Below are 12432 nucleotides of genomic sequence, written 5' to 3' on the forward strand. Positions count from 1 at the left end.
AGAAAAGAAAGGGAAAATAATAATAATGATAAAAGAATACACAAAACAAGCGATGCACGATGCAGTTGCTCACCACCCACTAACCAATACTCAGCCAGCTCCCCTTAGCGCACCCCCTGCCAACTCCCCCCAGTTTTTGTTCAGCATGACGCCATGTGGTATGGAATATGCCTTTGGCCAGTTTGGGTCAGCTGTCCTGGCTGTGTCCCCTCCCAGCTTCTTGGGCACCCCCAGCCTCCTCGCTGGCACGGCAGTATGAGAAGCTGAAAAGTCCTTGACTTAGTGTAAGCACAGCTCAGCAACAACTAAAACATCAGTGTGTTGTCAACATTATTCTCATCCTAAATCCAAACCACAGCACTATACCAGCTACTAGGAAAAAAATTAACTCTATCCCAGCTGAAACCAGGACAGTATTATACAGCAACACTCAGCAAATACATAGCTTCTGGGCAAAACAAAGAATATCTGACTTTTGATTGCATGATTATCACACATTCGTTTAATTGGTTTAGTGTAATCACTGTTTATAAATCAACTAATGAAACAGCGAGTTCTGATAATTCAGCTTGTTTGATCATGCATCAGTCTTCTGTTTCAATTATTAGCTTGTACCGAAGCAAAGAGAGAAAAGCTCAGGGCTTTACTTCCTTTAAATATTAAAAGTGTGCATGCGTGTGTGTGTATAAATCTACAAGCATATATAAAAAGCAATAAACTAATGATTTCATTACTTTACTTTCCACACGCTACTGCCATTCTTAACCTTGCACCTTACTTTTCCTGTAAAAACCCCGGGTGAATGAGAAGAAATGAAGACCATCCTTACCTTAATGTTGCAAGCTTGTTCCATCAGTCTTCTGGCGTTCTCTTCAGCTCTGTACCTCTTGGGCAACTGAACCCTGAAGAATTTTAAAGCTCCTTCAAAATCAGCTTGTAGAAGGTCCTCTTTTGAGGTCTGCAATTAAACACAAGGAACTACAGTAAACACTGAGAACATGGAGTCACGCTCTTTTACTGGATTTGTCATTTACTGAATGTATTCCAAACCACCAATATTCACATTAGCTCAAAAACATCCTCCTTGAAATCAGCTCTCTAACCCCTACCTCATAAAACAAAAAGGAGGCTAAAGCATATCCAACGAATCCCAGGCAGAGCAGCACAATCAGAGGACTGTAACGCATTAATGTATTTTATCCTTCTATACCTGCAGGGTAAGAAAGGGATTCTGGCTCAGCCTGTCAAGATGTCACTCAGTGAGGAGAAAAAAACCAACCAAGCAAACAACAAAAACCTAGGAGAATTTATAATATTTTCTAGAAAGCTTGTGCATTAGACCATTGCTGATTCTCATAATGCTGCCCTAAAAAAGACAATGTATATATAGATATACATGGTTGCAGACATGAACAGCAGAAGCAGAAATGCATATGACTCATAAGAGGCATCAGCAAGTCAATGTGCAGAAGTCTGTGACACAATTTCTCAAAGAACACTGTGCCAGAAAATGTTTTACATGCTTATTTCTATATCTCTCATAACACAGTGACTCTCAGTGTGGTATCAAGCCTAACAGGTCAGAAAATGTTAAACATTCAACATTAATCCAGTTCTGCTACTAATGGAGTGATATGATTCACGGGGACAAATGTATTCATCTTCAGATATACTAAGAAGTACACCAAGAGATTTAACAGATATGAAATACCAAGCCTTGGGATAGTTCCTTTAAAAGGTTCACAGAAACGGTGTGTCCAGTCAAGACATTTAGGACGTCATCTCAAAAATGTGAATTTCAAGATCTTTAACCCAGAAAGAGTGAACAAAAACGTGTCAACGTACAGACTAGTATCATGGAGACCGGCGCTGTGTACTGCAGTATTATTACTACAAATACCTCAGGAGCAGCACAGGTACCCTTCATTAAGGTTAATTGCTGAATTAATTGCTCAAGGACCACAGCCAACATTTTCATGTGTGCATCCTCCGCTTTCTCATGAGTAACACCCTTTGTAATTTTTTGCCTTTATATACGCAGTAGGTCTATTACATACACATAGTTTCAGAGTTTGATTCTTAACTATATTGTCATCCACTCAAAATCCTTTGCTGTCTCCAATTTCAGCCAACGTCTTTCCAGAAACACACTTCAGCCAAACACAAGAGATTTGGCTCTACACAGGGAGAACTGGGAGAAACTGTGCAGCCTTTGACATGCAAGAGGTGAGCCTTGATGGTATCATCATTTCTCTTGGGTGTTAAATTTGTTTTAAATAAATAAAAATAATTCTCACTACAAAGCAGAGAAAAATTTTACTTTTATTTACAAATCCTCCCTACACACCCTACAAACTAGCATCACTAGTTCATTTACATGAAATTAATTGAATCTACTATGTAAAAGCCCTTCTTAAAAGTACAAAAATATTGTTTCCCAAAGCAAACTGAACTTGAATATGGTATTGCAGATATTGGAAGCACATAACAGTAATACTCAAACCTAGATTGACATATTCCATATTTCTGCCAAAAATGCTACAGCACCCTACCGAGAGGGTCTATCAAAAATAGCAATTTACCCCAACTTTTATGTGGTGGGGGGAAGGGAGAAGGGTTTTTGAAGGGATTTTAAATCATGCACCAAACTCGGAACAGCAACAGAAGTTAAGGGGGTATGTTCACGGTTATCCAGTATCTTTGATAGTGGAGAGCATGAGCTGACATCAGAGGTGTGCCACCCAAACGCTGATAACCATCACTGCTCTGTGCTCAGTCTCACTGGGGGAATGGGCATAGCAATACGCCCTTTGATTTCCTCCATCAAGAGCCTATAACGACAAAGTCTAGATTGTGCATGTTTGCCTATCACCCTATCTATTTTTGGAGATTATTATACTGTATACCCTAATGGGCACTCCATACTAGTTTTTGCTACGTTAATCACAAGGAAATAGCGAGAAAACTCCAAATACAACTGGAGTAGCTTCAGCGGATCCATTTCCCCATGACTGCAGCATTTTTAAGGCAGACAACTTTCTGTCATCAAAATCCTCAGAGTTCTCTCAAGATCTATTTGATCCTCTTTTCCTTCACAGCCAAGGAGGCTGCTGGGTCATCACTGCAGGGACACAAGAAAAGCTGCCTTCAGGATGCTGATGAGAAACATTCAGCTTTACAAACTATCACATCTGATTCTGTCCACAAAAAAATTGGCAGGAGGACTCTTTGGCTGAGACTCAATCAGACAAGACCGATGTAGTGTTGACAGAAAGCTGGTGCAGTTGGGTATCTAATGAATCAGACCCACTCATGAATGCAGCTATGGCCAACACATCCGTTTCCTCTTCCTAACATCATATTTCTTCTGGACGAGTTTTACGGAGGTTAGATAGGCTTTTGCCACACTTGAGACTAGATCACCATTTCGTATCCATGATGGGCTCTATTTAAGATTACCTGCAAGTTGTAGAGCCTGGTGGGAGCAGCCTGGCACACAGGCAGCACGCAGCATCGCTGCCAAAGCCCGCGCTGGCAACCAAGCTGGTTCTGGGCAAAGTTCAGCTGGGTAATGTTGATCAAAAAGCAGTAAATGGTTTGATAACCAGCTTACTTGAAAGGGATTTCTCTCCTTCCCTCTCAGTGATGCTGACAGCTGTGAACACTATACAATTCAAACAGATTTCCCTATTATATTGCAAGTTTGCCTTCTTTGGAGACAAGCTTTTCTGCATTTCCAGTCCCCTCCTCTTCCTCACGTTGTGGCGGCCCTTCCCGTCCTCCTCTGAAACCCGGCCATGAACACAACTCTGACCCCAGGTGCAAAGGGACACCAGCCAACCTGTAAAACCCATTTTGCTGCTGTTCCTGGTTTTACACGGAAGGTGCTCAGATACTGCTGTGCTGAAAGACGGGGTAATCTCCAAGACAGGCTGACTGGTACATGCTTCCAACAGAGTGGGAGGGTGTTTTCAATTAAGACTTCTGGACAGTTGCTCCCAGCACAAAACAAACACCAAACACACTTTTTGCCAAAGTTTTAGCATTTTATTAGGAGCTGAGCTACCCTAATTTTAAGCAAGTGTTCTTCCTAGAGGTTCTGCCTAGACATTTTTATTTTAATTTTGTATTTAATTTATTTTTCTTAAATTAACATAATGCACTGAGTGTTTTGGAATTTATTTTAGAAATCAGAGGAGAAAAAACCCTAAAAAAAATGTAATAATCAACAATTAAATTACCCTGCCAACCTTTAGAGAAGCAGATGCACCTACCAGTTATGTCCATAGCACTTCATTTAAAAATAAATACAAAAAAAGACAGAGGCAAATATGTCAGAAAAACAGCAATTACATGTAAAACATTTAAAGTCAGATTTAATTCTCTTATGCTTCTGCTTGAATCACTGTTGCTATAATATTTCAAAAGCCCCCAAACAAATTACTTTCATAAAATTGTAACTATTGAGAATTTTGAGGTCTCAACCCTGAAAAATCTTTAGTCAATGAAAATCCCATGAGAATAATGCTGAATCATGGAAATAAGAACTTATGTGACAGTTTGCTAAGATCATAGTTATGAAAAATTATAAACCATCACATTGTATAATTTGATAAAATGAGTGGTAGAGCCTACACCATTCACCTCTTTCTACTTTGCTGAATATTTAAATTTCATTAAAATAATCTATTGATCAATAAATTAGTTTCACTATTAAAATCACAAGAAGTCAAAGTAACAATTTGAGAGCGACATTAAGCAGGTTGTGTACTTTGTGTATTTTCTGCAAACTAACCTCTTCAGGTTAGGAAGCAACATAAAACTAGAGTGCAGTATAAAACATTTTTTTAAATAGCAATGTTGGCATCCTAAGATTCACACTTCCTGACATTTTGTGATTTTAATCAATAAATCATAAAGACATCTCAGGAACCTTTTGGCAGCTGTCTGACAGGCAGAGATTTGTAAATTCATTGGTTTGCGTCACTCAGCTTGGGAACTCATCAACAACTTATTTCACTAAAGCATCTGTAAGTTTAATGAGCCAATAATTGAAGTTTGGCAGATGCATTGCAGTTTTGTGCAGTCGGGGACTTCAGGGCATTTTTCATTATTCTAGATATAATTTTCAAATAATCCTATTTTTGGTTAAAATATATTTTTAAAACCAGGCAAAAGAGGAAACTGAGAACTATGACCAAAAGTCTCAGCTTGCATTTTAGGGTTTGACTAAATATGCCATCGAATGTCCTTCCCACATTGCTTAAGTATTTCAATATATTCATAAAATTATCTTATATGGATTAGTTGAAACTAAGGGAAAGCTCCTTCCCAGAAGTACTTGGGAAGCTTTCAAATCTAAAGGTAAAGTTCTGGAAAACTGCAACTGTTCAAAAAACAGGAATGGAATTTGAGAGACTTAAATGATGTTAATTGTGATTATTTTTTTTTCCACATAAATAATGTTACTACTACTTTCCCCAAAATATTTAGGGAAATGTGATTAAGACAAAGGACAAAGCCTTGGCTTTTTTTTTAATTTAATTTCTCTGTCTTCAATTATTCTGCAGTCTCATTTATTACTGACTATATCAACTACAACTCCTATTCCCACCTGGGAACTAATACAGCAGAAGAAATTTTGGATCAACCACACTACACTTCCTTAATTTAATTCTTCCTCTTTCATACAAACAGATAAAAATGACAAATTTCTATAGAATTCTGTGTATACAGTACATATATTTAGAATTTCTATAGAATGCCAGTGAGCATAAACTGCATTTTTTACACTGTAATGAGCGTATGTCAGGAACAAGACCAAGTTAAAGGCTGAAAAGAACTGGCCATACTCTACTCCACTATTTAATTTGCATTGGTAAATTAAAAATGTTTACAAGTATCCTCACACTAATTTTTCAGAACATAATATTTAATCTATAACACACACAGATGTGGTTTTAAGTTCTTTTAAGAAGACACGCAATGTAAAATCAAGGTATGTGAGCTATTTTTTCTAACTTGATAGTTCCCCTTCCACTGGTAGCAACAAGACCGCAATGCTGCATGTTGCACGACTGTGCACTGTGCTGCCCTTAAACACGAGCCACAGACCTGACACCTGTTCGATGACTCCAGGAGGACAAAGTTGACCTTCTGGGCTGCCAAGGAGCACAAGGGTGGATAAACTTGGGATCCAGGCCTGGGAAAGTTTGATGGGTAAAGCTACACTGCTACAGTTACGCTGGCAGGCACTTCTAGCAGAATACATCAAAAGACTCCTTTTACCGGCACCGCTTATATCCATTTCTTTACTGTGAAAGCTATACTGTCAAACACATTTTTTCCTCAATAAAATCTGTGCTTTCTGTAAAACACTGTTTGGTACAAAAGCATTATGGAAAAAAAATAGCTTTCGTTTTGTGCGCAATGAGTTGGCATCCATAAATACGGCAATAATCTTGTGTACACCCAGTAGTATCCCTCTGCTCAAAATTTCACCACTGTGTTTGTATGTAGCTCCAGACTTACAAAGGCAGTGTTAATTCTGCCACATAAAATACTGATGAATGTGGATAAGCACAAACACAAAATTTACTAGCTTCATCCACCCATAGCCATCCCAAAGGGGATAAACGCACACAGAATTAGTGCTGTTTCACTTGCCCATCATCGCAGTTAGCTGATGCAGTGAGTAGGTGATCTGAATTTTTGTAAGGCTAGCATAAAGGTTATAGACTATATTTCTCACATAACACTACAATGGCATGTGTTCTGCCCATCCTAGGCATTTATTCCCAAAACCACAGCAAAGGGAGAAGCTTATGCACATAAAAAAGAATCTAGTTCTTAATTTTATGAAACACTGAGGTTTTGAAGTATCTTCAGTTCCAATTAAAGTACAAATTCTTGGTCCTCAGAGATTTCTCATTTTCTCATTTTTAAAAAATTACCAGAATCACCGTCTCTCCTCCTCTATGGAAGGGGTATATGTCAAAAGGGATATATGTCAGAAGAGGTATATTAGCTAATAAAACCTGTCAGGAAATCACATTGACTCCACAAGTCAAGACTCTCTAATAACACAAGCATTATTTGGATTGTTTTGCCTCCCCCCCTCCTTTTTTTCTTTTTTAATAAACAATATTATGTCATTCAGCAAAGCTAAGCTGCCTGGGTGATGAAGTATGCTAAATTTCCTGGTATTCTCCATCTGGAGGGCCAGATACAAAGCCTGATTAAGTCAAGTGAAAAAGAGCTTAGTCGTTTTGTCCCTGCTTTCCTTAGAGCTCATCACAAAACAATTCAGAATGATTTGGCAGTCCTTGCCCAAGAGACCATCAGCAGGATGGGATGGATGAGTGTTTAGGTACACTTGGAAGTAACCTGGAATAACGCTTACACATACAACAGATTCAGCCATGTGTTATTAGCCACTACACTCAATTCTACAAGTGACTGTAGGTATCCAAATTCATCTGCACTTTACTAGCAATCAGAGAGTTTGTGATTTTTTTTTATTTTTCTCTAACATCTTGCAGCGCAGGTACACACTGGTTCAACCACCCACCTTTTTTTTTTTTTTACATTGAACATTCTGTAATACGCAGAGCACATTCACTTATGTGAGTGTACTGCAGAACACGGAGACAGGTTTCAGTAGCACAACGCAAATGCAAGACAGGTCACTATATGTAACTACAGTATAGGACTGCACAGGGTATGGAGATAAAGGAAAGGCACCATCCCACTAGAAAATGGGATGGGATCAGTAAAGAACTGTCTTCACATGCATCACATAAAAATGACATTCTGGTGTACAAGGCCATCGACCAATTGTACCTCTGAGCTGCAGTTAGGTTTAGTTATGGTACCCCAGAGCAGACCCGGCTAGGACTAGGTACTGACTTCTGGATTCACCACTATTTTGTGGTTTTGAGTCTGCTTTGTACAGCACTAGAAATGATAAAAGCGTACTACTCTGTACTCTAACATGCCACACCAATTTCAGGCCATTTCACACACAGACGTCATTTACTATGATGGATAAAACCACCTTTAACAATTTATTTCCCAGATAATTCTACACATGTATTTTAAACTTTTTTACATAGTGTCAACTGCCTTTTCAAAACCAAACACAGAAACAGTAGAAAACCAAAAATATAGCTTGAATTTCTGTGAATGCTTAAAACTAACCTTTGCTGTCACAAGTATAAAATGTGAAATGCTGAGCATTAACGCACTTTCCATCAGTATCTAGAAGCAGACAGGTCATGCTGCTTATTTGGAATCATTACAGGACTGAGAACAAAAGCATTCATGGCTTTAGGAAAGATTTCTTTTACAACACAGCCCCGGTTGTGAACCCTTCAAGCTAGTTAAGGAGTGGCACCGATCCCCATTAGCAGGACTAGCACCCAGCCCTCCTGAGCTACCGTGAAAAAGAAAGACTCAGTGCTTAGGAGATGCATTATGAGAAGCCAAGAGGAAAAAATAAGAGACCTGTTATGCCTCCATTCAGTGTCAAGAGTCCGGGGGTGGGGGGGGGGCAGGTTTGGGAGGGAAGGTGGGAAATTCACAATGAATTAATTTCAAGAAAATGTGATCTCACCGCAAGCAGCCGAGGCACAAATAGGCGATGCCCCATTCCCAGAAGTTCCAGCACCCGACATGCATACTCATTCACCAGCTTGCTTCTCTCGTCATGCATGTCCTGGGACTTTTTGACAGGCGGTGTGAGCTTGGCAGCTGGGGTTTTGCAAGGTACCCCTTCTTCCATGAGCAGTAAGTAGTAAGTATCCAGAGTGAGAAGAACAGGCTTTGAACCGTAATTTCAAAAAGTGCAAGATTAGGAGAGCCAGCCTCAGATCTTTGAAACGGGCTCGGATGGCCGCCTACAGCAACGCCCGTCGGTCTCTCAGAAACAGAAAACCATCTTTGCTAAGAATCAAGGAAAAATATGATCCACCGTGCTGGCTCAGCCAGAGTCCAAAGTAGATTTGAAAAACAAACCAGAGAAAACATGGATCTAAAAATGTACCTAAAAAGCAGGAAAACGGCAGAAAATGAGTGCAGGAAAGATCGGATGGGAGAAAAGCAATGGAGAGCTTTCAGGGCTCAGTGTCTGTGCATGTGTGTGCCAGCAGACAGCAGCAGCAGTAAGAGCAATAGAGCCAGGGCAGTTCTGAAGCTGCAAAGAGAAAAGGATGAGCTCATTGCAATCTCTGATTCGTGACAAGCGTGGCGGCTGCCGCTGCTGCCTCTCGCTGTGAATCCGTAATGAAGGGGTAGGCAAGGAGGGGGCTGGGAGGAGAAGGAGGGGGTGAATGAGCATGCAGGGAGCGTCTCGGGGGAGAATGCCGTAATAAGAAGCCAATAGTGAGCGGCTGGACAGCTGAGCTCCCCCTCCCCATCCACCTTAAATCAATTCAGCCGTGAGGGTTTTTGCTGTCGAATCCCAGGCTTACGGTATCTGAACTGCATCCTCTAACATTTGATGGTTAGGAAGAAACTGGCCTGCCAGCCGATATAATGACTTGTATTCGATCTGCTTCTGAATAATGCAAATACAGACTCAGTGCAACCCGGAGACGGGCAGGCAGGGCAGGAGACGCTCATCCCTTCTGGGTGATGAATGGAAGAGGGGAAAGGACATGGTGATGGACTGCTGGAGAGGAGAGAGCAGCAGGCAGCTTCCGAGAGGCTGAGAAGCCGTAGCCCATCCTCACCCAGCTTGTGCAGGATTGAATTAAATAATTTAAATAATGATAATTTCCAGCACTGTGTTCTCAGGAGGCATTTCTAAATCTGGAGACGACGGGCAGGGAGGGAATGATGTCAGCACATGCATTGGAATTGATTCTAGAAATTAACTGCACATTTGTAAGGAAAATGCTATGACGTCACACCTTAAATTGCCTCGCATCACTCTTATGCAGGGAACGGGCCAGGTGCCTCTGCCACCTGGGTAAAGGCAGCCAAGCAGGTATTATTTCATTTCATAGGTCTGTGTTTTAGAAAGCATGTTTTTACGCTGCTTCATTTTTGAATTGCCTAATTATAAAATAGGCTATGTAACAGAACAATACACATTTCCAATTGGAGCAGACAGTAATATTCCATACATATCTAACATACAGAAAGATGGTAACTTAAAATATTGTGAGGAGCTCTATGGATCTAAAACACATTAATTGCAAACACTTCTGCAAATGTCTAACATGTCAAGAAAAAACACTGAAAGTATTTAGTTAAAATATTAATGCTAAGTAAAAATCTGTAGCATGGGGTCGCTGAATTGAAATAATGAACATGTTTATGAGTAGTTAAAATATGAGAATAATTTTAATTTACCATGAACAAGCCTAGATAAGTATCACAAAAAGCAGAGAAAATTAGAAAAACAAATTAATTGCCTTCAGTCTGATATACCACCCATACTGGACTCCTTTCAAATACCACTAAATTTTCTTGGATGATAATTTTTTTTTTTAAAAGGACATTATTACCAAAAATAGCCCCATCCACACAGGTCACCTTGGCTCATGGTGACACATGAAGCAGGTGGGAAGATGGTTAAAGCAGAACCAGCAGAAGTCATAGGTCAAAGATGACAGATGATGACAATGAGGCCTCAACGATTTAACCTCTGGTGATACCGGATTTAAGTCAACTAAAGCACCTGCAAATTTTGTGCAATACTGAATAAGGTGTTTAATACAGGTGGTCTTCTGAAAGCTGATTTAAGTATCTCGGGTTGTGAAACGCTATTTTGCAGATTAAAATCTTCCATATGGACTAGTCCACAGAGCAGGATTCTGAGGAGATGGAGGCTACAGCAATTCTGTCTAGGTTGAGATTAGGGATATTTACTGAGGTCCTTTTCAAGAGAAGCTATGCACAACTCTCTTAAGAAAAAAGAAACCATAATTAACACACATTTCATTCCAGTTTAAGATTATAGTGAAGATTGTGATGGGAACTCTCCTATACTGTCCAAACTCCCTCAGCATGCAGTTCCAGAGATCCTTGTTCATTATCTAGTTTGTTATTAAGTGTATAGGTAAACACCACAATACCGATCAGTTATCTATCACAGGTTGAATTTTCAGCTTACCAGACTGCATGTTTGTAGGGTGAAAGGGTTTAAAGGAAAGGAAGTAGCTCTTCATTTTTTTTTCTGAATTTTTAAAGTGTTTACATCTAATTTAAACACACACTGGTAAACGTGACAGTCTAGAAACACTAGGTCCTATCTTCCACCTGCGAATGAAATCATTGCTCAAAACATTGAAAAGGAAGAAATGAGAGCATTATACCGTGTGTATTGGGAAGCAAGTTACAGAACTGACTAGAAGCATAGAGATGAATGGGCAGAGTCACTGGTGACTTGTGGACAAAACAGGCAAGAGGACAGATAATTCAGAGCACTGTCTATGTAAAGAGCCTTAAATTATTTCTTGCATAAGTCAGACTTTAATAAACTGATAGCTAACTCTCATCCTTATAGAAATTCAGGTTTGGTTCATTTTGGGTAAGGCCTGAGCTTCTGAAAAATGGAATGAAGTGATTATTAAATAAAGTCTTTAATTCTAGAAAGTTATAATAGGATCCCATAGTTAGAGGCTAAAACCAGATGAATTCAGGTTAGAAATAAGGTGCAAATTTTTAGGAATGAGGAAAATTAACTACAGGATTAGCTTCCCAAGAGATGTGGTCTACTACCATCATTACAATTTTCACATCAGACCTAGATTTCTTGTTTAAAAAGAGGTCTCTCAAACCTAAAAAATTCCAAGGCTTGACAAAAAAACCCTTAATTATCAGCTGAAATCCAATGCTCTGTTTTTCAGGAACTCCTTTCACACAGCATAACAGCGAACCGGCATTCAGACTTGCAGCTTGAGACTTTTTACACTCCCTACCATTCTTAAATACTTCTACATCCTCATCGAACACTACATCTTGTTTTTATCCACGTCTGACCAGGAATTGTGATTTTTCCTTCATATAGACTTCATTACTCTTATCCATGCCATTAGATTACTGTCCTGCATTCTTCAGAAGGGCCTAACTGAAATCCACTTAAAAACTAAAAACGGCCCAAAAGGCAGTAACTTGCACACCAAGTAGAATGTCACAGAGTAAACACGTATTCCTCGTGCTTTGATATCCATGTCAGAGACTATCTGGTCTTCAAGTACAGTTAAATTCTGTTTCTGGCCTTCCAATTCATGAAATGTCTGTTTGCTCACGTGGTACTGATGCAGTTAAGATCTGCTCAGACATACACTGAGCTCAGAAGAAGTGGCTAATGGCAAAATATTCTCTAAGCAAATAAAACCATATAGAATATGACTTGAAATTAATCTGTTTTCTGAATGCTGTAGCAAGACACCATGGATCTTGATGCGGAATCTTTTATAAATA

At 39.5% G+C, this 12432-nt stretch overlaps 1 protein-coding gene across 9 annotated transcripts in view; it reads right to left on the reverse strand.

Annotated features, from left to right (window-relative positions):
• The window catches only part of RABGAP1L (RAB GTPase activating protein 1 like), a 266858-nt gene that overhangs the window by 66709 nt on the left and 187717 nt on the right, over window positions 1-12432 (reverse strand). For 8 of the 9 annotated variants that reach the window (XM_082312693.1, XM_082312699.1, XM_082312698.1 and 5 more), the window contains 2 exons: window positions 8615-8821; window positions 830-958 (listed from right to left, as the gene is read on the reverse strand). In XM_082312693.1, the coding sequence (XP_082168819.1) occupies window positions 830-958; window positions 8615-8821 (336 nt within the window). The remainder of the gene's footprint in view (window positions 1-829; window positions 959-8614; window positions 8822-12432) is intronic. The other variant, XM_082312703.1, reaches the window with a different exon arrangement.

Source organism: Platalea leucorodia, assembly GCF_965183815.1.
Source record: "Platalea leucorodia genome assembly, chromosome: 5".
In the NCBI taxonomy this organism is placed as follows: Eukaryota; Metazoa; Chordata; class Aves; order Pelecaniformes; family Threskiornithidae; genus Platalea; species Platalea leucorodia.